Source organism: Belonocnema kinseyi, chromosome 8 (assembly GCF_010883055.1).
Source record: "Belonocnema kinseyi isolate 2016_QV_RU_SX_M_011 chromosome 8, B_treatae_v1, whole genome shotgun sequence".
NCBI lineage: Eukaryota > Metazoa > Arthropoda > Insecta > Hymenoptera > Cynipidae > Belonocnema > Belonocnema kinseyi.
The window spans coordinates 62,805,021-62,831,202 of NC_046664.1; the positions used below are offsets into that span (position 1 = coordinate 62,805,021).

Sequence of the window (26,182 nt, forward strand, 5' to 3'; positions counted from 1 at the left end):
GTCACACACGACTCCTTTTCAAACGTGTCATGGGGGGGGGGAGGCACACCTGTGACTGGCCACAGAAATAACTTAAATAACTCACGACCCCCTTTTTAGTGTCTCATGGGGGCGGGAAAGCACCCTTCTGACTGATCACAGAATTAGACTCAACCTTCCAAGAATTTTTTATGTTCAGTATTTCTGCGATTTTCAATATTTAACGTCCATCCAGCCTTCCAGGAATTTTTCATACAATTTGAGTCGCACTACTAAACATTTTGCAGTATATCTATGATTTTTCATATTTATCGTCTATTTTGTCGAAAACCATCAGTCATAAGGTAAAAATATATTTAACATAAAATATGTATTTTGAAAGGATCTACAACTTTTATTCGAAGCTTTTTTTAAATAAATTTTCACTATTCACTGAGATAAACGTAAAGAAACATGATTTTTATGGGGTTTTCATGGTTTTCACCATGAAAATCAAATTTGCGGGCATTTCACTATCATATTCGTAATCAGCGCATCAAAATACAAAGGTATACGAAGTTTCGAATTAATCGGAGGTAAGCGCTTTTCGGAACTTTATCCATAGGACCTTGTTTAAGTTTAAATGACCTTAAAGGGATTTTCAAGGCTACAATGTACCTGTGAGGTGGGTACATATTAGAACGTAAAATTTCCCGCTTTATACGTTTAGAAAAAGTTGACCTTTCAGGTCATCGTCAAGATCAAAGTAAAGGTTACCATTGAATTCCTCGTTGAAAGTTACTTTAAGAATGACCTTGAACTTTCTGCAAAATATCTTACCTGAGGAAATATTCAGCCGTCCCGAGAGTTTTGTGACACATGGTATAATAGAGGCGTTTAGCATACATGCAGGATGCAGGCGGAATCTTATAGGCTTCTCAGTGGTTTCGAATATGATTCTTATTTCAAGTTGGTTTCTAACCGTTTTTATTCGATATTTATATTCTTTTTTTAGGGGTGTGAAAAAAACTCGAAGTTCGAACGATTCGAGTCGAGCTGAGCTCGATCCAGTTCGAGTCGAGTCGAATCGAGATCGAGCTTTTCAGAAAGCTAGCAACTTTGCGAATACTCGAATGTCTTCGAGAACTCGAATTACATCGAAAACTCAAAACTTTCGAAACAATTATTTTGTAAAGGGTTAGGTTTACTTAGAACTTAGAGGTTCGACCAAAGCCTGTTTCCAACCGAACCTTTGATAAATTATATATAATACATTGTACGTCCTTTGATACGCCGCATCTGACGTCATTTTCTTTAAAAGCGACAATGCGACTGATCGCCTTGTGTATGTTTTAGAACTGTATGAAATTTATAAACAAAGTAACAATATAATTCTTCATCTTATGTTTTAGAACTGCATGAAATTCAGAAATAACTGACAATGCGAGTGATCATGTTATGTTTTAGGACTGTATGAAATTCGTTAACAATTAACAATGTGACTGATCTTCTTATTTTTTATGTTTTAGAACTGTATGAAATTCATAAACAAGTAACAATCTGATTGATGGTCTTATGTTTCGCAACTATATGAAATTCAAAAACGAATGAAATATAAGGGAATATTCAGCAACCATAAGGGGCTAACCAACCAAATTGACAAAATTCACATTTTTGGCTTTTTGTATTGACCAATCTGTCATACATGTCGTGCTTTTTTCAAACAGTGAAATTTTTTTTTTTTTTTAATAACAAAGTTCCTCAAGAGGCAATCCCAAGTCGTAATCGGTTCTGAAGGTAGATATGGATACTACAAACACGTTTTTGCGCTTATTTGACAATAGAAACTGCATACAAGAAGCAGCTGTTTGTCAACAAGTAACGTGCGTGAGTATTGCTCTTTTTTCTTTTGAACATATTTAATTATTGAAAATGTCTACGAATTTCACTAAGGTTATTATTACAGAGGGTTTTCAAAGCAGTTAAAAAAATCATTCTTCCAAGTCGGTTTTTCGCGTATAAAAATAAGAAAAAGTGTAAAACGTATATTAAATGTAGCGCCAATGTAGGCCTGGCTTGAGATTGACCCCTTTATGTTCGTCGAATACCTCTTGGGATAGCCCCCGGAAAACTTTGAGAGTGCACAGTTGGAGAAATATTACAAATATTGCTCTGAAACCTTTATATGTTTTAGATTATACTATTTTTTTCAGTATTGTTAAGGCTAACAAAAAATTACACAAAAATATAAATGATACATTTTTTCTGTTCTCCTGCAATTTTTTTCGAATAAGGGTTAGTCCCTTATAGTTCCCGACTATTCAAGTGATTGTCTTATGTTTTAGAGCTCCATGATATTTTAAAACAAATGACAGTGCGATTGATCTTCTTATCGTGAATACACCATCGAACGCTAAACGTGCCATGAGAATGTCCCCGCGCGACGGGCAGATTTTGCATACTTATTACATTTACATAATATATTGAAGGAAAATGATGTCTCACCTTTCTAGCTTTCATTTCAGCGATGTCATCCATGATGTCTAGCTGAAGATTATGTGTACTTCCGCTATTGCTTGGAGGGCCGGAGATACCGGAAACGGATTCGCGTCGACCTGGCAGTATTCGGGGGGCCCCCATTGGAAAGGCTGCAATGGATTCTCGACGATTTGGTCCAAACAAGGTCGTGGGCACTTTTGAAATTGTGACAACGGAGTGTCTTCGCCCACCCGGTTGAGGAGTTGGTCCTTGGGATAATGTGGCAAGGAACGATGCCTCCCTGGGAGATGGTCCCGAACCTTCGCCCCCTCTTTCACTCAGCCGACGGACCTATTTATTTAATTGAAGAACTTTTTTATTTAATATGCTACTTAGTTTTTTATTTATTTTGAAGCTTTAAAAATAAATTAAATATTTAACAGTGTTATTTATTAGAACCTATTCTATCGTATCCTAAAAAGTGGTGCGACCACATTTCTCGAAAATCTCGCCATCATTTATGTTGAAATCGTGATTGGCTTTTCATTACTTGATGCTGCTATTTTATATTTTAAATTTTTGAAAATTAAACCTACAAATTAAAAATGTTATGCATATATGTTTCACGTTAGTGCTATTCGATGTTAATTAGTATCTTTAAAACAAACAAATTCTACTTTAAAATCATGAGGCTTCGAAGAAGACTTTATATTTTTAGACATTTTAATTCGAATTAATTTTTTAACCGGAATGAGCATTTTTAAACAGAAATCATAATCAAGACTCCCAATACTTAATTTTTGTATGTTATGTTAACGTTGTAGACCGAAAATTCATCTCTCCGGTTGAAAATTAAATGATTTTGTTCAAAATTGGCTTAATTAAGATTGAAAATTAATTTTTTTACTGAAAACTTAATCATATTATTTTTGGTTGAGAATTTATATTTTTTAGTTGAAAATTTAACTATTTTGTTAGAGAGTCATCTTTTTAGTCTTTTTTAAAATCTTTTTTAAAATCTTTTTTAAAATGTGTATCTTTGGTTGAAAAAGCGATTTTTTTTGGTCTGGTTAAGAATTTGTAAATTTGGTTGAAAAATTAATTTCTTCTTGAATATTCAACTATTTTGTTAACGTCACCTTCTTCGGTAAAAGATTTAACTGTTTTGTTGAACATTCGTATTTTTTTATTACAAAATTCGTTAAAATTTCAACTTTTCCGGTTAAAAATTCAACTGTCTTCTAAAAAATCGTCTTTTTGACTCGAAAATTCAACTATGTGGTTAACAATGCAACTGTTCTGGGCTTAAAAGCAAAATTTTTTGCTGAAAATTCAACTGTCTTCTCAAACATTCGTCGTTTGGCTGTCTTGCTTATGTCAACTATCTGGTTGAAAATTCATCTTTTCAGATGTTAAATTCAACGATTTTCTAAAACGCATGATTTTTAGTTGTGGAAAATTTATGTCAAATAATTATGAAGTATCCTTGGGGAATTAACCTATATTGTTGAAAATTCGTCTTTTTTGCTTGAAAAGGAGCAAACAGAAGCGGAGCGGGCTATAATGAGTTAGTTCCCACTCACCGTCAGCCTTAAAATCGGCGCTATAGAAGAGTTTCACTGTATTTTGAAAAAAATTAAACTATTTGGTTAACAATTAACTTTGTTTTTTTCGTTCTTATTTTTTGTAGAAAATTTAACTGTTTTGTAGAAAATTCTAATCTTTGGTTTAAAACTGAAACATTTTCGTAGAGAATTGAATTTTTCTGTTGAAAATTCATCTTTCTTGGTTAAAAATGGATTTTTTCTTGAAAATTCCTCTGTTCGGGATTTAAAATAAACAGTTTTCTAAAAACGTTCGTCTTTTTCGAATAAAAACTCACTTCCTTTATTAGAAAAACTTTTTAGTTGAAAATTAATTATTTTATAACTACTTTTTAATTTAATTAATTTTAATAAAAAGATTTCCCCCCCTATTATTTCTCTATTTTCGTGAAAACCAAGCTATTTTTCTTGTTTTTAGATAATTTTAGGGGTTCAAGTCTACAGTGAGTTTATTAGATAAATATTAAAAAAATGTTATAATAAGTAAATTTTAATGTCTGGGATAAAATTTTGCATTCAAAAGAAATTAAAAATATAAGAGTGAATCTCCTAGTTATCGCGACTGTCCCACTAACAATAAAACTTGGGTTTAATTTAAATATATTTTCAAAAATATATGTTAAAAGAAATACCTAATGATAAAACCCACTTATTTTTAGAATTTCTAATAGCAAGTAGAAATTACATTAATTCAAATCAAATAAAAAGTAAGAAAAATCGCATCACGATCACTGGGACGTTTACCTCATTGTTTTATCGATCTTTTTATATGATTATGAAAATACGTTCTCTAATTGCGAATGCATTTTTACAAAACGTAAACATATCAGTGTTCTTTATTCCTAATTATTTAAAAAATATTTGCTATTTAAGAATCGAATGTAATGAAAATATTTTTTTCGAATACTCCGGGGCTGGTATGACATCCATGCTGAATTTCAACCCTCTGGCACAAATATTGTAAGAGCTAAGAGGGGTAAACGACGAAATTGACGGAAGGACACCCGATCGTTCGTTATAAGGATTTTTGGTGTAACCTAAGAAACCCCAAAAATAGGGGAATCTGGAAAAATGCGTTTGATGAAGAAAGCAGGGCTAAAAATAGGGAGAAATGAGGAAATATGTTCCGCATTAAACTGAAGCTTCCAGAAAAAGTGCAAAACTGTTGTGCGCACAGATTAAAAATTTCCTTTTCTTTAGCCTTATGAAATACCAATAAGGCATATTTTTAATCTAGGGGAAGTAATTTTTTATTTTTTATTTGTGAGTATTTTTTAAGATAAAGCTGAAGTGAAAATGCATTATGAAAAATATCCGTAAAAGCATTTCCCTAATTTAGTCCTATGTATGCGGAGGGTTTATTAGAATCAAATATTCAACAAACCTCCTCAATTTCATCCTTAATAAAACATGAGCCCCGCAAGGGAGAAGAGGAAATTCTAAAAATAATTTCAGTTGAAAAATTTCCATTTTTGATCAATAATTATAGTAAGTTGCCTATTTTAATCGAGAACAAAATTTCCGAAATTTTCCTGTTTCCAACCAATTTTTAACGTAATTGATATTAAAAAATTCAAACTTTTAAGACTGAATATTTGGGAGCTTTCAAATTTGAAGTCACGCGTCATTTCAAGCTTTCTTACCCCCTCGTGCCCCTTGTCACACTAAGTCACGAATTAACGAGACCCCACCTATAATATTACGTCACGTTCTTTTGACCCCCCCCCCCTTTCACATCTTTATAAATAATCATAAAATACTTTTCAGAATCTTCTCAAATATGGGAATCAAACGTTACATGCATAAAGTCAAAAATATAAACCTGATTATTAACACTTATTCTTCTCAAAGAACATGTATATGGACTTGATACTTTGTTGTCAATTAAAAACAAGAAAACCCTCCGTGACATCACGCGTAGAATGACTGCCCCCGTATGTCATGCTTGACAAGACCCTCCCCCCCCTGCCCACGGTGCGTGACATCATAAGTGAACGCTCCTTTTGTTAATTTCAAATAATAAAAACTACAATACAAATTAAGGCACACAGTGGAACCATTTTAAATCTTAAATTTTAGAAATTGAAGTTATACATTTTTTAATAACAATTTTTTAAATTTAAGCGCTTAATAACATCTAAGTCAGCACATAGATGCTTTTAATATTTTCCATATAAACAAATTTAAATTAACTGCCATTAAGCTGCAAAATTGGTAACTTTTATCAATTTAAAATTTAAAAGATTTCTGGTTAAAGAATTTAAATCCACGCTAGCATTTTCGATCCACTAAATTAAAACTAATCCTCCCTTTCAACTCACATTAATTAAAATGTTAAAAGTTAAAAAAAAGTTGTACTCAAAACAATGTTTCGGTTGCTTTGAAAAATTAGCAGAGATGTAGCCTCTGGAAGCTTCACCAAGATCGTTCATCAAACGATCGATCCCGAGGCAACCGGAACTAATAAGTCATCCGACTCGTCACGTCACACAAAACCAGAAGATGATCGAATCGGGAGAATCACTTAACAAAGAATCGAACGCGAAAAAAGCATGGACTTGAAATTGAAGCACAAAAATACCTGAATGTTCTCGAAAAGTACACTTCAATTAAAATTGTTTCAAGAATCGGAATGGCTATATTCGCCTATCGACTGCACCTTGAGAGATACTGAACAGCTTGTGCCTAGGCTGCTCAACCAAGAACCATCACGCTACTACCTACGTCCCCACTCCGAAGAAAAAAGATAGCACCAGAAACTCAAAAACAGAGAGAAACCTTCAGGGAGAATAAGGATTGGGAGGAAACCATATTTTTACTGCCAATGAAACCTAAATGTCACTCAACAAAAGAACAATGAGTTCAAACAAATTATTAAGACGAAATTTTCTCCCTTCCAAACCAATAAAAAAAATTACTAGTTTCCAATTCAGAAAAAAAGATAAATAACACAAATTTTTTCCCTTCCAACTCAATAATAATAAGAAAAACAAAAAAGGGCAAACGTTTAGAACAGCGGCTTCTCCCGTATGACCCTTTAACGTAAAAAATATCAAAAACTTGTTATTATTTGATGAATTCTAAATGAAAAAGGTAGGGGAAGAGCATGTTCGAGGAATTTTTTTATCTAATATTTAAAAAAACTGTCCACAATGAAAGTTAAGTACTGGCTTTTCCTGACTTTTTCATTTAGAATTCATAAATAATAATAAGTTTTTGATATTTTTTTACGTTAAAGGGTTTAATGGGAGTAGCCGCTATTCTAAAGTTTTACCCCAAAAAACATCTCTTGCAGCTCAGAAAAGATTGGAAACGAAAATTTCCTCCTTTCCCAATAAATAAACATTTTTAAATTAAAAAATATGCTTCTTTCAATTTTTAAAATATTTAAAACCAAAATTTCCACCCTTTCAACTCGACAAAAGTCTTTACAAAATATAAAATTCACCTCTGCCAGTTGAAAAAATTAAAAACTAGAATTTCCTTCTTTCAAACTCAATAAAAATGTTAAAAATTCGAAATTTGCCCGCCTTCAACCCATCAAAAATGTAAAAAACCATAAAGTTACTCCTTCAACTCGGATAAAAATTTGAATACCAAAATTTCTTTCCTTTTTTTAAAATTTTAACAATTTTTTTATATAATCCTAATAATTGCTAATTTTAAATGAACAAAAATGGAATATTTTGATTTTCAGTTCAAAAACTTAATTCTTGAACCGAAAATGAAACGAATTGTGAAGAAAATACTTAAATTTTCAACTATAAAAGATGAACCTTTATTCGAAAAAATGAATTATTAACAAAGTAGTTCAACTTTCAACCAATTAGTTGAGTTTTTGACAAAAGAAGATGAATTCTTAACGAAAAAGTTACATTTTCAACAAAATAATTAAATTTGAACCAAACAGAAAATTTCTACCGTACAAAATAAAAAGATATGTAAGTCTAGTCTCACTCGAATTGAGAAAATCGAGAAAGGCTGTTTGCCTAAAAAACTTTAATACTGAATAAAATTTGGAATTATTCAGAAAAGCTATTTGGGTAAAAATAATGTGCTTTTTCATATTTGGGGATAAAAAAGTTTTTTTTTAAAACAATTTTTATTAGAAAATGGACCTGCGATGTTTTACTAGTCGCGGAAAGTCAAAAATGCAAGGAAAATAGAACACAAAGTCACTTGCGGACGATGTCTTTCTCGAATAGCTCGAGCGCAAACATACGTAAGAGACACTGTGTACTCAGTGGCTGTTCCGAACTTACCCGAACGATTGTTGCTAATGTATAGCTGAGTTTAGCCGGGACTTGTTTCCCGTGTATTTCCGATCAGAGTCGGAGCTAATTCACAAGACGGAAACATGCATAAAGGCAAGCGATTCTTTTCGTTTGCAAATTCGCACCGCACTCGGTGACTTTTACAACCCAAAAAAGACACAAAGTTCTTCAGGTTTTTTTTCATGTGTATGCTGATGACGTTTTAGATTTATTGTACAACCTTTAGGACATGCAGAGTGCTTTGCGTATCCTTTTCTGTTGTATTATTTAAGTTTTTCAAATGTCCTTATTTATAAACAATCGTTTTTTGCAATAAATATTAATAATTAATAATTTTTATTAACGCAGTTAGATGCAGCTTTCTTTTATGCATTCAAAAATACCAAAAACTCATTTTTCATAAAAATGTCACTTATATATCTTTTTAGTTTGGACGGCAGATTTAACCAAAACAGATGAATTCCGAACCAAACATAAATTTAGACTTTTCCACCAAAAAATTAACTTTTAACCAAAAATAGTTAGATTATTTTTTTATATTTCTATTCATTTAGTCCAAAATGAAGCAAAGAACGAAAGAATGGAATCTTCTTGAAAACAGGAAAAATAAGAATTCTTTGAAAAGGGGGAAAATGCTCAAAAAAATGTGTAAAGAATTTAATTTAAAAGTTTTCATATACATATTTGTATCGAATAGTTTTGTTTAAATAATGCAATCTTATTAATTATATTTTAGGCAGGGCTCTAAAGCTCTGTTCTCAGTTACATTCCAAATAGAAAATTAATAAAATTGCACTATTTGAACAAACAAACAAAAAACTCAAATGGGCCAGGCAGTAATTGGTCACATTACAGACTGTCGCGTGCCCTTAATTGAAGAAAATGATTTAGATTAATTTACTTCACAGAGCAAAGTGGATGTTCATATTTAACCAATTACTTCTTACCTCGAAGGTTTTTTTTAGAGAGGAAATAGTACTCTTATCATTTATTTTATACTATCCAAACAATTTATAACATTGACTTTAAGCTTCATCGAGTGAACTATACAGATGTCGAAATCAATTTTCATGAAATTGACGGTAAGATTCATCGAGCGGCCGATAGAGACATGGCGTTTTTCTAGACTCGGACGACTTTAACATCTTGAATCTTTCAGTTTAGCATCTCGGAAGTTTTTTTTTTCAGTTTAGCATAAAGATACAGTGAAACTCTTAGACTGTGTTGGTTTTGGGACTGGTGGTGGGGGGAACCAACCCGAGAGAGTCAATTTTCAAAAGAACTATATTAGGGAGCTCTGTGTGTGAGTTTCACTGTATGTTAATGCCTAAGATCTCAAAAAGATAGTATAATTAGTGCGGTTTGAACATGCATTTTTCTCTGCGTTGTTAAACTTTGATCTCCTGTTTTTGTTTATTTTGCGTACTTTTTTTTCTTTGACTGGTAGGTGTTTATCATGAATGCAATAATTCTTACTTGAGACGCAGTGATTCCAGAAGTGCACTGTGGGGTTGGTAGAGAGTGTTTTCGAGTATCTCGCCATGGCGACAGAAGATAGGGATTTAGAGAGGGTGAGTCAGGATCTAGACAACGAGGTGGTGATTCGTTTCTTCGACGCTCGTCTTCTTCTTCTCCAAGTGTGCTTTCTTCCACTACGATGAGGGGTTCTCCGCCTCCACTGCCACTGCTCAGGCTCGAACAAAAAGATTGTCGTCTCATTCTGGCTCGAAATATCTGGAAAACAATACAAATTCACATATTGTTACTAACTTGCAGCAATCCAACTCATTAAAATCAAATGAATAATTAATTAAAATACCATTTTTTTTTGTTGCAATTTTGCTAATACAATTTCTGGGTTGACTATTTGCAAAAGTTTAATTATGGCTATATTTGTAATAAAAAACAGTGTAGGTTGAAGTGTGACATAAATTATCATTGTTTATGGTCTTATAGGCGAAACATGGTGTCTCTGAACTGACTTCAATCCAAATGAACTTTCACCCGATTTTTTTTTAAATAGGAAAGTACCCATCAGGAAGATTAGGATCTGTGATTCTTTCAATTTCAATAGAAATTAGTGAAATCCTATTATTATTTCAGAGAAATTTGGAAATCAAAGGATTTTCTCAAAATTTGAAAATTACGAGTTAGGTCACATTAAACTTTGTGGTTGGATTGTTTGATTAATCGATTTATCTGGAATCAATATTTATGAATCAATGAAACTTACATGTAGCAAACAATTCTGTTTCTGCAGAATTTGCACAATTTTAAGTTATTTTATATATTTACGGATATTTTCTGTAACAGTTACAGACTTTTTGATTAAATTTGATAATTTAAATCTGTTAAATTGACAGAAAAGTTCAGTAAATTTTATAGAAAATATACGTAAATTTATCAAATAATTGAAAATTTTGTAAACTCTGCAGAAAATTCGGTAATATTTACAGAAAATCTATGCTGTCCCCATTTTAACTGAAAATACTGTAACCTTAACAGAATTTTTTCTGCGTGGTAGAGGCATTACAGAAAAAATGATATATTTTGAGAAATATATACTTAAATTTAAAATTCGCACGAAAAAAATAACACATCTTTTGATTCAGTTTTGTCGTGAAATTGTTTCGTTTTAATTTTTTAAATCAGGATAGCAAGGTCTCTTGTGAAAGATAGAAGCTGCAACTTGTGTACAAATTTCTTGTCAAACTTTGTTCTATTTTCAGTATGTCTTGGATTTAATGTGCAGGTGCGTGTGTATGGAATAAAAAAACTTGATTACTTGCAATGCTCATAATTATAAAGAAATCTGTTAACAAATACTCAATATTAAAGCTTTTGTTAGTTTTTAAATAATATTACGGTGTTAAAGTTACTTTTTCTAATCGGCAAGCTGATATTAATCATGAAAATATTTCTCGCGATATTATTTGTTAATTTTATAAACAAATGCACCTTGTAGACATCTGCAAGTAAGGATAGATGGCATTTTCTTTGAATCTTTCTGAAATTATGTTGCCAATGAGTTTAAGAAATAAAAATTTAACATTCGATATTATTTTTTAATTTTATGAATCAACTGTATGTATAAGCAATTGCCAAATGTTACATGATGTTTTCAACATTAAACTTTACGGGCAACATGATTGAAGGACAATAATTGAAAGAAAACATTCTTTTTTTATTTACTTTAAATTGACTTAATAAAAATTTGTTTATCGAATTTTTTTTATGATAATTATCATTAAAAGTAAACAGTTTTTTTATCTCATACATAACTGCGTATCTAAATCCAAGCCATATGAAAAATGTTACGCACGCCTTACTGAGATGAAGATATTTTTACGTCCGAAAGAGTCTTCACGACTGTATGTATTGCACGGGGAATAAACAAGGAATTTTTATACTAACATTTTTTTTTAAATTTATGTTCTGATTTTAAAAAAATGAAAAGAGTAGTAATTTACGAAAAATTAAATCAATATTTTTTTTTATTTTTTTTGTTCAGCAAAAAAAAAATGTTTTGAAGTATTATATTCTCAAAATGAATCAGTTTCAGCTTTAATACTTCTAAATTTCATAAAAAAATCCAATTGTTTCTTCAAAAAATATCGAAATTTCGAAAAAGCTTTTCATTTGTTCAGACCGTCCTATTTCTAAAGTAATTCCTATAAAACTAAAAAAATTGAACATTCCATCTCTTAGAGTTTGGGAGATATGGCCTTCAGAACTGATTTTTTAGTGAAATAGTCCGAAAATGTCTTCAATTTTAGTTTTTGAATATTTGCTCATTTTCTGTGCATTGCAGAAGAAAGTCGTGCTTAGATCAGTTGAAGTACAACGTCCATCTATCGTACTTTTTTACTAGCAGGGGAAGTAGATGAAAAGAAGTGGGGGAAGTGATGGGAGCAGAAGTAGAGGAACTGTAGAGAGGGGTAGCAGCGAAAGTGAGGAGAACGGTTGCAGGGGAATAAAGGAGGGAGGATGTGTAAGTGGGAGAACTGGGAGAAGGAATGGGAAATGAAGGTGTAAGTAAGGAGAAGTAGAGTAGAAAGGAGGAGAAGTCGGAGAAGTGAGGAGATGGGAAGTTTTTATGGGGAGATTTGAACGACGTAGTGAACGTCTTAATAGGCTACGACAACCTTTTTTGAAAGACTTGTTTTTATGCAATTTTGTCACGCATTGAGTTTTATCGAAATGACTGGTTTCTAGGATAATTTTGATTTGCATCTGAAATATTGATAGGCAATATCAAGCAGGAGAAGTTATTAGGATGTATTGATGTGACGGAAGCGAGGAGATACTAGGTAGGGAGGAGGAAGAGATGATAAAAGATGGAGGAAAATAAGGAAAAGAGAGAGAGAGAGAAAGAGGGGAATGGAGTTAAGAGATAATAAAAGAGAGAGGGAAAGAACCTATAACACCTTTCTTGAAGAGTAATTGAAGGTTGAAGGAGAGGAAGTGGGTTGGAAAGGGATATAAAGAGGGGAGAGGTTGATGGGATTGGAGAAGTAAGAAACTAGCGAAAGTGAGCATAATATAATAAAACCGGGTAGATAACATTCGATCTGTCATAGAGATAAAGAAAAAGTATACTTTTTATCTCAATTTCTGTTATTAATACGAAACATTGGATAGAAATGGAACAGCTTGGAAGAAATTAAAGAAGAAATACGGATCCGAACAATTATGGAATAAAAAACATTCTTTCTTTCTTGTTTTTATGTGTTTTTTCTGGGAAAATTTGATTTGAAATTACTGGATACCTACTCTCTTTTTTGCGGATAATTTCTACTTTCTTTCAAGTTTTTCTTTCCACATTTTTCATGAGAAGCGATATTGCAAAGAACCTTCAAAATGACAGTTTTTACAGTAGAAGTTTATGAGAAATAAAAAAAGTAAGATTCCGTCTTGATCGTAAAATGTACAACTACAGATGACAGAAAATGAAGTACTTAAAAAAATGTCCATGTTTCATATGAAACTTTTCTATATATATGAGCTGTCTCATTTTTACAATCGGATCTATCCTTCATTGACCAGGTTGCTTCTTGTATTGCGTGTTTTCAATCTTCTAGACTTCATCCCTTATCTGTTTCGATAGCGTACTTTGTTCTTAAATCATTTTTTAAAAATAAATTTTTTTCTTACCAATATAAACTTCTTAAATTTTTAAAATTTATAGATTGTTTCCTTATAAGAAAGGACATTAATTTTAAACGTCAAGTAATGCTTTGCAACCTAATATTCATTAATCCATTCAAGAATTGTTATCTCGCTACTCTAAATATAGATTTACTGTACAATTTTTTGTTTTTGTGTGCATTTTATTTTTGTTCTCCTAGTAAAAAATTAACTTTTAAGCGAAAATTTCACATTGAACTAACACAAAGCGACATCAAGGGGTATTTATGGAAACAGATTTCCCTGCGACATTGTCTTTTTGTAATAAATAAAACTTGTTTCACAGGAGCTAAAGCACAAGGAGCGAATTTTATTTTAAAACTCGAATTATAGTAGAATTCATGTTCTCATTATATTACTGATTTCATATTCCTAATAGTTTTTACAAAACAAGAAATGTTTAATTTTCGGAAGAATGAACCTTAATTAAATAATAATAATAAAATAAAGAATAATACAATGTATTGAAAAAATTAAAAAACTAAATTTCTCTGAAAAAAGATTTTCTGACACGGAGAAATGTGGATGTTCAAACGTAACATCTAGATGTTCAGGGTTAACATAGTATATGTTTAACTATAGGAAAACAATCTAGATGTTCACAGTTAGCATCTGCAGATCTTAAAAAGTGAAATATTACCCTCTAACATCCAAAATGTTCAACTGAAAAATCCGAGATATTACATGTATGGTTATGTCAAATAACGTCTGTTAATATTTGAGTTTACTTATTTATGGTCATTTTATAGAATTAATTGATAACTTATTTGTGAATTTTAAATAAAACTTTAATATTTGTACACGAATGAAAAACAGATAAATGTCGATCAGATGATGCTTTCAGTTAAGTTGAAGTTATATTCAATATTTATAGTTCAAAATAAAAAGGGGTTAAGTAATCAGAGAACGAATGATCCTTAATCTGAATTAAATATTCTGTCTATTTTAGGTTACTTAAAATCAAATTTTATTTCAAATTTATAAACCTTTTGTCAAATGTGTTAACCCAGTGGGTACAAAATTTGGCGACGTCTTTAGGACATCGTTACGACATCGTTACGACATCCTATGTCCATGTCGCTGAGGTGTCTTTGCGATATCGTAAATAAGTCGTATGATCTGACGATGTTTTTACGATATTGTAAAGACACCGAAATGTCATGGACATAGAATGTCGTAAAGTTGGCTTAAAGATGTCTTAAAGATGTCGTAAAGATGTCGTAAAGACGTCGCTAAATTTTGCGCCTACTGGGAAGTCAATAAACATAAAACATAAGATTATTTTTCTCTTCTTTACACAGAAAAAAGTCGTTATCCAATTTTATTTAAGGGCATCTAATTTTTATTCTTTGAAAATATTCCAAAATTGTAATATTCCATCATTTCAATATTGAAAATATATAGCCGTCAAACATAGCCGTGAAATTGCAATGCGCGATGCGCAGGCGCTCGGGCAGTTTTGAAATGTGAATGTGTTTCAGTTCAACATAAAAATATTTTTACGCCTAATATCTAAAAAGATGATTAATGTTTGGCAAGAATATCTGCATGTTAGGTGCTACAATCTTACCCTTTGAACATCTACATTTGAACATCCATTTTTCTCCGTGAAGTCGCTTCACTCAGAATCGGATCACAGAACTTCCGATTGCCGGCCGGGTTCTTACCCAAGTAAACTGTGAGAGAGATCGAAAGAAAAATCCTTTATTAAGAAATATAGGCTATCTCAATCCAGGTGTTGAATTTATGATACGGGTAATTTTCAGGGAATCTGTATTATCAGCAGAGTAGTTAAGGGGCTTCCATAAACCACGTGGCCTAATTTTTACCACTTTTTGACTTCCCCCTCTCCCCATGTGGTCCACCGTGGCATTATCGTCACGGCGAAGAAAAATCGTTTTTATTTTTGCAATTTTGAATATTTTGAAAATTGAAGGTTATAAGGTAAGTGTGCCAGTTATCGGAAGCTTAAGGTGAATATTAGATTTCAAATGCTTAAAAAAATATATTAAACATATGTAACGCTTAAGAAATGGGTTTTATCGAATAAAGCGTACCTTTAGAAGCGTAAATTACTTATTACATGTAACATATTCCATAGAATGAATATTATAAGAAGTTCGAAGTTATAAACACGAGAATGCATAGGCTATCGGCAAGTCAGAAATCTGACCGTTTCAATTATCGGCACTTCGATGTGTGAGTGATCGGCAATAACGTTTAGGAAAAATCATTTTTGCTGAGAACGAAGAACACAACAGCTTACTATATTTAAAATACTGCCCATCTGCCGACAACCCATGCATTGACGAAGACTGGCAGATTTACCTTATGACAGTTGAAAGCTGTTTATATGTTATCTACAAGGGGTCCAACGGTCTAAACTTGTTATCTGTAGTGTTCTATCGTTAGTTTTATATTGTTTTCCCGGGCACGCATGTCTCTGTGTTGTTTCTCAAGCTGCGGGCAAGTTTTTTATTTAAAAATGTTTGGAACGCAAGCCAAACATAGATGTGCTTGCAAAAATTGAAAATATTGTATTGCAAGAATTTGCTGAGTGTTAGTAAGCGAGACGCCTCGCTCACTTTCGTCTTTACCACGATCTGTAGCCGACAATATCGAAGGTGACGTGAAAATAGTCCCAAAAAACTTATGATACACACATATACTTAACTGCACACGCGCTGAAATGTGTCTCACTCATGTGTATACTCATCTCTCATGTGTATTCTACGGGTAAACTGAGCCATGTGAGAAAAGGCACGGATTTCCCATAAGAAGCCTTAAGCTGTCAACAGGTTTAGACCGCGGACCTATGCCCTAAATGCCAAAACGCGATTTTCGAAGATCCATTTAAAAAAACACTAAAAGGGATTTTGCCGTTTCGCTTGCGGGATATTAACTACATATAAAAAATGTTCCAGAAAATACAAGAAAACCAATTTCGAAAAAAAAAATCAGATAACAGCTTAGACCGCCGACCTTCAATTGATAAAATTTTAAATTAGGCAAAATACGGAATTTAATATGTTTAATTCGTTGTTAAATTCCGTAATGTTAAAATTGAAAGTCTTTGAAAATTGAAAGGTTAATTGTAGCATTTTATACCTTTGAAAATATAAAATACTCAGTTTATTTTTCCACTCCCTGATTGCGTGCTTTTGTCTCTTTTATTTCATTCTACCACCCAATTTGACAGTTTATCATTATACGTCAGTTTGAGATCTTATAAAATTCTGTTTATACATGAAGTTTTTCAATTGAATAGAATTTCTTTAGTTTGAGTTGGAATATAAAATTCTCGTCACTAAAAAATTGAACTATACTGGAACCTGAATTTCCTTAAACAGGATTTGTACGCTTCTATATTTGATGTCCGCGGAAATTTTGTTCATGAGGGGAGCCGCATGGCTAAGAGAAAAGCGATGCTCAATCAAGCGTGACAAGGACTCATTTCAAAAGGCAAAAGGCATTTCAAAAGTCTAAGATTTTCAATTATTACTCTTTAAAATTGAAAAAATTTGAATGGTAAATTTTTTGAATTGAAGAATTTTTTTTAAAGAAAAATGCATAACTTTGAATTGCAAAACTTTAAAATTGAAAAGTTTTTAATTAAAAAAAGTACAATTAAACGTTATGCAAGTTTATACATTTGCAATTGAAAATTCTGTAAATTTAAAGATGTACATTTGAAGTTTCATCAATTTGGGAAATTGATTCAGAGTTTTCCTTAACCTTTGCACAAATTATACAAGTGATTTGGAAATTGCGGAAACTGAGTTAGACAACTTAGATACGATTTTCATAATAAAAACTCGCAAAATACAGTTTCCATGCGTGCGACTGTTGGTTCTCGCCCTCGGTAATATATTTCTTTCGGGCTTCGCGCTCGATAATGCATTTACCTCGCACTTCGCGCTCGATAGTGTATTTACCTCGCGCTAAGCGCTCGATCTTTCTACACAGATTTTTTAAAACTAAACGTGAAAGAATCGAAAACAGTAATTTGGTGATTGTGAATTCTCTTTTGTTCAAGCTTTAAAAAACTGCGCCTTCTTTTAAAAAAATTTGGTTATTCAACATTTTATTTCAACTTTTGTCGTTTTCCATGAACTGAGTTTGCTCAAAAATATTCAAAAGGCGCTCACTTTTTGAGTTTATATCCATACTGGCTCGCTAACGAACCTAAACTTTAGTTCAGGACACTTAAAGAGTGTACTAGAGGCCAATCTAATAGAATTATTTTTTCAAAAGTGATCTTGCTGACAGCCAGACAAGCATAAATACATACAGACAGACCAACAGACAGACACATTCATGAAAACCTATTTTTCGGATTTGGGGGGGTCTCAAAATGTGGACCTTTGACAAAAACTGCAGGTAGGGGGCGGATTGTCAAATTTTACACCTATATAATACCTTTTCTGATGAGAATGTGAAAAAAACCATTTATAAAAATTGTTTTGCTCTACCTTCGGTGAAAAAATGTTATCTATTTATTTTGGCTTAGCCTGTGTCGTGTGTATGAAAATTGAATTTTTGTCATTTTAATGTTTTTTTTTTTTATAAATAAAACAAGAACTACGTGTCCTATAAAAAAGTGGCTATCGAAAAGTAACATTTTTCTTTTCAAGTACTATGAACAACTGTACACAGAATTTTTGAATCATGAAAAAATGTGGTCTCAAAAACTTTCAAAATACGCTCACTTTTAGAGTTTTTATCCAAAGCGGCTGACCAACGAACTTGGTATTTAGCTTAGGACACTAAAAGAGTGTACCAAAACCCAATCTAATAGATTATTTTTTTCAAAAGTTATCGTGCTCACAGACAGATAGACATAAAGACAGCCAAAACAACAGACAGACAGACATACAGATAGACACATTCGTAAAAACCGGTTTTTCGGATTCAGGAGGTCTCAAAACGTGGACATTTGACAAAAACTAGGGAGGTCAAATTTTATACGACCACAAATCTAATACCTTCTCTGATGAGAATGTAAAAATGATTTATTTCTCACAAATAATTTTTTTATACTTCTGTTTTTAGTGTAAATCATAAAAAAATAGCATTAAAAACATGAAAAGTTAATTTTTTTGAAACCTAACACACGGAAGGAAAAAGAAATTAAAAGACAAAAGTCCTGGTAATAAAGTGCCCACGCCGCGTGGGCACATTTCTTTACTGTTAATGAAGTTTTTCATGATTAAAGCCAAAACTACGCATCCTATCAAAAAGTGGTTGATCATAAATTTGTAGATCTTTTTCAAATGCACAATTTTTGTGCATTTATCTTTCACCGTATTTTGCACAGTTTGGTAGAAAAATGTAATTTTTTGATTTTTCATTATTTTGTATGCTGTCGAAATTTGAATTTTTGATTTTTCAATTAAATTCAAAAAGTTGTTATAATAATCTCGCAGGGAATTTAAAAAGCAACATTTTTCTTCATTTAACTTTTTTTTATAACATGCGTTATTTGGCATAAAATTTTTATTTTCGTGTGTTTTTTTTAAATTTTGTAAATGCTATAACTCTGGTAATTTTTGATTTTTTTGAAAAAAGTCCTAAGGATAAATTGTTTGACTTTTTGAATACTGTAAATAACCGTACTGTATCAAAGGGCAATCTAATAGATTATTTTTTTCAAAAGTTATCGTGTTCACAGACAGACATACATACAGCCATACAGACAGACCGACATACAAACAGACAGACACATTCGTAAAAACCTATTTTTCGGATTCAGGGGGTCTCAAAACGTGGACATTTGACAAAACCTGGGGGGGGGGGGGTCAAATCTTACACAAATGTAATACTTAAATCTAATTCGCAAGTTAAGTTATCTTAAATAATGAAAAGTTCTAAATAATGTGTTTTACATATTTTTTCATAACTTTATACAACTTTTATTGCATTTCCGCTTGTTCTCGATGTATATATAGTATTAATTACAGCGGCCGTTCCGCGGCAGTGAAACTGCCGCTACAGGGCACGGCTAATTAAACTTGAAATTTAATTAAAATTGTATCGAAGTTCATGTAGCAGTTTTAATATATATTATTAATTATATTTTATAATACTATAAATTGAAGCATATATTTTAATTTAATATTTAGGTAATCAAAACACAGAAAAAATGGAAGAAAAAATTTACGTCGATTCCAGGTGAAAGATTCACCGCAACAAAAATTAACCTTGCCGGATAAACTTTACATTAATCGAAGGTAATTTTCGACTTTTAACTTTGCCAGGATAATCTTTCGCCTTATAAACGCTCCATTTTTATTCGAGGTGTAGCGAGAATCGCGACACTGGCGCTGTCTATCGTCGTTTAACTTCATTAAATTGGAAAGAAATGGGGATTCCCATCTGACAGTTCTTTTGCGCTTTTTGCTAAATGGTATTATAAATAACTTCTAATTCGTCTATAATAGTGTAATTTGTTTCGGAGGAGATACTATATCAGTAAGGACAATTCTTTTTCTTTTTTCTGTTGCTTATTCTACATGTTTAACCGAAATTTGCTCACTTCAGTGTGACGCAGTAGACGAGATCAAAATTATTCTCCTAACCTGGTTGAAACTTTCGCCGAAATGTATTTAATTTTTAACTGTTGCAAATCTTAACTGCAACAAATTTGAACTTTTGTTTTTTCTTTGTTCTTTTAAATCGGGTGTCCTGATTTAGAACTCGAATTCATCCATACTTTGCTGTTTTCCCATTGTTGCTAAGGACGCCGTAGCAGACGGCAGCTTTTATTTCATGGTACGATAAACTTTCGCCAAATTGCATGTAAACTTTAATAGCGGGAAATTTTACATGCAACAAAATTTAACTTAAGTTTTTTCTGTGAAGAAGGAACTTATAACAAGCGCGCGTTGTGCCCTTTTCTTGCTAGTATGTGTTAATTTAATTTTTGATCTTCAATAATAATTAATATTATTATTAATTATTCTAAATAAAATTTCAGCCTCCTAAATTATAGTATAGCTATTTTATTTTTGTGGAATATATTACTATTTTTATCGTTGAATGAGAGAGAGTTTCCATTCCTTCTTATCACGTTCCTACACTCTTTTAGTCCCTATAGATGGCGATCGTGGTTAAAGCAAAATTTCATCATCATTCCATTAAAGGTCTAAAGAGTTCAGGGTCGCAGTTTCACCTTATTTATATGTATGCAAATACGAATAAGGTCCCTGAGGCGCGAAAGAATTACTTCTGCCGGTTTACTTTATGTAGGGGCATACAATTTTATAGCCTAATTCAATATTTTTGTTGCATCAAAAAAATAATATTGTTACTTTTCGTGCAACAAAACTTTTTTGTTCGGCTAATCAAATTTTTCTGGTTAATCATTTTGTTAGTCCAACAAAACTGGTTTTCTGGCTGAACCACATATTCTTTTGTTAGCCGAATTAAATGTTTTCTTGGATCAACAAAATTCCTTACTTATATTTCTAAGGGCATCTATGAATTACGTGACACAGTTTTTACTAATTTTTAATCCCTTCCCTCCCCCAATGTGACAAGTCGTAATAAAATCATCAGGGCCCCCCTCTGCCGGTTATTTTACGTAAATTGTCCTTTTTTGTGTAAGGAAACATATGTTACATATGTAAAAAGTCAAGAATTACCCAAAAATAAATCCACCCTGTCATTTTCACTATTAAAAATCGAAGAGTTTCATTTGAAAATCTATGAAATTGAATAAATTTCAAATTTTAATGTTTAAAATTCAATAATTTTTTATTTTAATTCTTTGTCGGTACCAGTAATAAAAAAATTGTCGGTACCGGCAAAAAAATAACTGGTTCCTGGAATTCATATAATGTACGGAATTCGCGGAATTGATGGAACTCACCGAAATTATGGAGTTCATCGAATTTATGGAGTTTAAAGAATTCGTGTAATTCACGGAATTCATGGAGTTGACGGAATTCGCGACACTTATAGAATTCGCGGAACTCACGAAAAACACGGAGCTCATGAAATTCGCAGAATTGAAGGAATTCACGGAATTCGTGAAATTCACAGAATTCAGAGATTTCATAAGATTCATGGTATTTACAGAATTGATAGAATTCATGGAATTCACAGTATTGATGAAATTCACGGAGTTTAAGGTATTCATAGAATTCACGGAATACGAGGAATTCATAGAATACAAGATTTCACGGCATTGAAAGAATTTACGAAATATCAAAAATTAGAGGAATTCAATTAATTAACAAAATTCTGCGAATTTACGGAGTTCATGGAATTCACGGAATTCATAGAATACATGGAATTTATAGAATCCACGACATTAATGAAATTAACGGCATTCACGGAATTCAGGAAATGCTTGGAAGACAAGGAAATAATGCTGGTCAAATTTCTACCCTTTTCCAACTTTCGTGGGGGCGAGAAGGCACCCCTTTGACTTGTCACCGAAATAATTCTAGTCAAACCTTTACATCTTTATAACGTAGCGCGGGGGTGCAAAAGGCACCTTTGTGACTGGTCACAGAAATAATGCTGGTCAAACTTCTACTCCTTTCCAACACTTTGTGAAGGTGGGAAAGCAACTCTGTGACTGGTTACAGAAATGATGATGTTCAAAGAACTACCCCTTTCCAACAGTCTCCAGTTTCACCCATAACCTTTTTCAATTCTACTAGCAAGATGGACGATTTTGAGTATCAAACAGTAGCATTAAACAGAGAGAACAATTAAATGTTATATATTTTTGTCTGCAGTCTAGGCTTTATCCTAAAATATGATTTAAAAACCGGTAAAAAGAAAATGGTCGGTACCGGAAATTTTTTTCTTTAACTGCAATTTTTTTACCGGTACCGGCTTTGTATTCACAACCTTTTCCATTTCCAATCTTTAAACTAGAAATGTTCAAAAGAAGACATTCAAAATAAAAAATGTGAAATATAAATCTTAAAGAATGATTAAGTTTCAATCATTAATTAAATCGTTTTTAATTCTGTTATTCCCTAATTCTAATGATTTAACTTCGAAAGTTCTTCAATTTTTGATTGAAAACTCTTGCCTCTTGATCTTTAAAATCCTCCAAGTTAAAGAATTTATATTTGTACAATATTAAAGTTAAAAAATTTTCTATTAAAAATCTTAAAAATTGAAAAATTTTTCATTGTTATCTTCAAAATTGAACTACATATTAAAAAATCCGCCTGCATCGCGGGAGTACTCTCATCGCGCGCTGCACGCGGCTCGCAAGTTTCAGCGCTTCTAGGGCGCGCAACTGCTGGTTCTCGCCCTTGGTGCTCGATAGTATATTTATCTCGCGCTTCACGCTCGATAATGTATTGTATATCCTTTCCATAAAATTATATTATTACAATTCATAACAGTATTAAAACAGACGTAGTTTCATTATCTGGTTAAAAAAATGCGCATTATAAAAAAAAACTTTTGTAATTAACCATTTTACCGCCACTTCTGCCGTTTTTTCAAAAACTGAATTTGCTCATTTCCAACTTTATTTTTATGATTTAAACGTTACACACTATCTCAATTGAATTTTCTATCGCATCGTGTTCTACGTCGCAGTTGTGTTGCCCTATTGCTTCATCTCCTACATTGTAAAACTTTGAATTGTAAATCATACGCGTGAATTACAATACAAATTCTGTTATTCTGATGATTTCACATTTTTTAAATATGAGTCTGATACCGAGTTTCCATTTGTTTTAATTAATATTTATTTTTCTCTATACTTTTTGTCCCAGTATAAGAATCAACAAAATAATTTTGTTTTAAGAATATAATATTGTGTTAGGCAAACAAAAATATTTTGCGTTAACAACCCAACATTTTTCTATCAAAACAAAAACATCTTAACAAAACCGGCTTGCTGTGATTACTAAAATTTTTTCTCCTCAGTGTGCGAATATTTTATCTCACTATGGCAATAAATTTTTCTATCAAAGAGAAACCTAAATCGAATCGATGCTTTTCTTTCCACCGTGAATAACGATTGTGCTCTGAATTCAATTACCGAATAGAATGGCCTCCCGGAAAAAGATGATAAAAAACATAAATTCTGGTAATAAATATATTTTTTAATATCTGGAGTTGAAGTCATGAATATTTCTTCGTTGAAATAAAAACCGCGAGAGAAGAAATCGATGATTAATTTTTTTATATGTATATGAACATCGGCGGGAAATTAGAATATCCGAATCGAAAGGAATTTTTGATAATGTGTTTACACCCTCTCCCCCTTAGTGGAATCCCGCAAAGAGATTAGTGATGATTTTATCACATCCCATCCCTTGTTTCCGAATAACCCCGCCTCGCCTATGAAATTTACGATAATGTTATCATACCCTTTCCAATAAGCCCTAATCAAGAATTGTTAATAATATTGTCAACCCCCTCACTGTATTAAAAAATTTGATCTTAAAAAGAAATCAATAATTTCAATATAAGACAATCGATATCGCGACAAATTATGGAGATATGGTGTTCTAAAGAATATAAGTGCTCGGAGAAATTCTCACGCGCATGAGAATAAGCTCGAGTCCATGCTCAACCTTTATGTGTCTTGAGAATTTAATGCGAATTTTGAGCATTTTCAACAAGACAGTTTTTTTTCATCCAAAAAAATCATTATATAGAATAGTTCAATTTTCATTAGGATAGTTCAATTTGCAGTTAGCAAATTAAATTTTAAAAAACGAGTTATCAGCAAAATTAATTAATTTTTCAGTCAAAATATAAAGTTTAAATCAAAAATGGAGTAGTACCATATACAGTTGAAAAATTAATTTTCAATTAAAAAGAAACAAATTTTCAACCAAACAATTAATAGAAGCGGTACACTAGAGTGGTCCAAAAGTGCATTAAAAACTTTTGTTTCACTCTAGAGGGCAAGACATCCCTCAAAAAGTGTCTATTTCCAATTGTCCAAATTGAAGCTTTCTGGTGTACTTTCTCGTTTTTTTTCAATTGAAACATAAAACAGTTACGTAAATTTTCATGTGTGAAAATCAGATTTTATAGGGACCGCTATTCATTTGACAAAGGTTTTCTGGGACAAGGATGCTTTTTTCAGGATGTTCGTTTCATGGTTCGATAAAGCCTAACAGTACCTCGAAACATTTTTTTATTCTTTTGTTTCACATGATTTGCGTGAAAGTTAGACAGGGCAAGACCCCCCCCCCCCTCCCAAAGATTCCATTTCCGAAAAAACAAAATCTGTAATTTTTTGTTTTTTTTTTGAAAATCGAATATTAACACGTGCCTCCGGGCACTTCAATATCCCATATAATTAACATAAGGAAATTTTTAATTTTCGAAAAATTTATTGAACTCATGTCCCAGGGTTTCATCGATACGTGCCAAGTTTTGTAGAGATTTAAGAGAAGTGTCTACGAAATGAAACCATACTAATAACTTTCATTTCCAACCCACCCCCACGTTCCCCGCAGCGCCCCAAATATGACCCAAAAATAAACAAACCACATTGTTACGTATTTGGGAATAAATAATTGTTTAAATAATTTAGATTTGTTTAAATATTTAAAAATGATTGAAAAAGTCATATTAGGTATTTAAATTGTCCATTAATAAATATTTGTAGAAAAAACACGACGGAAATTGCTAAAAAGTAACAATAATACGTAAAAATTGTAGATTTTTAAATTTGTATGTCCTTTGCGGCGTTGGGGGGGGGGGGGGGGGGGGGGGGGGGGGGGGTATTGAAAGTTATTAGTATGGGTTTATTTCGTAGGCACTCTTCTTAAATCCTTAAAAAACTTCGCTTGTTTCGACAAAACCCTGGAAAATGAGTTTAATTTTTCAAAAAATAAAAATGTCCATTTGTTAATTAAATGGGATTTTGAAGTGCCCGGTGGCACGTGTTAATATTCGAATTTCGATAAACAACAAATTACGGATTTTTTTCCTTCGAAAATGGAAACTTGGGGGGGGGGGGTGTCTTACCGTGTAATTCGAAAATAGTTTTTTGGACCATCCAAGGGCACACTGACGTAAGTGCCAAAACCCGAATTTCACAGGAGAACTAAAAAACTGTTAGGCTTTATCGAACCATGAAACGAATGCCAGACAGCTTTAATTTTAATACATAAAAAATTTCGTAATAGTTTCATTTTTGAATTTAATGGAAAAACAAAAAAGTTCTTTTGAGATATTGGTTAGCTCTATTGAATCGCAAAAAGAGCGCTTTAAAAAAGAGAGAGAAAGCCCTCGTCAAATATCGGTGCGCACGAAAAAGCTTCAATTTTAACACATAAAAAATAACTTTTGCAGCAAATATTTATTTCCAAGAATTCATAATTTTGAACGGGCAAGCTTCAAACAACCAGAATCGAACTTAAAAGCTTACGTTTCTATCATAAACGGTTAATTCTCAACAAAAAATGGACTTGTTAAGTGAATTTTTAACTAAAATTATGAATCTTCGACCAACAAATTTAATTTTCTACCAAATACATGAATTTCAACTAAAAATATAAATTTTCAACAAAAAAATCAATTTTCAACAAAATAGTTCAATTTTTAACCATAGAAATTAAGTTTTAACCAAAAAGATGTAGTTTTGATCAATGAGAGTATTCTTCCCCCAAACGAGGACGGATTATCAACAAATAGTTAATTTTTAAGTAGAAAACATAATTTTCAAGTTAAAAACCGTTC

At 32.0% G+C, this 26,182-nt stretch overlaps 1 protein-coding gene across 2 annotated transcripts in view; it reads right to left on the bottom strand.

The window, feature by feature from the left end:
* LOC117179115 overlaps positions 1-26,182 on the bottom strand; it is a 239,888-nt gene that overhangs the window by 8,889 nt on the left and 204,817 nt on the right. For both annotated transcript variants that reach the window (XM_033370788.1, XM_033370787.1), the window contains 2 exons: positions 9,791-10,048; positions 2,464-2,787 (listed from right to left, as the gene is read on the bottom strand). In XM_033370788.1, coding sequence (XP_033226679.1) covers positions 2,464-2,787; positions 9,791-10,033 — 567 coding nt within the window. In that variant the 5' untranslated portion in view covers positions 10,034-10,048. The remainder of the gene's footprint in view (positions 1-2,463; positions 2,788-9,790; positions 10,049-26,182) is intronic.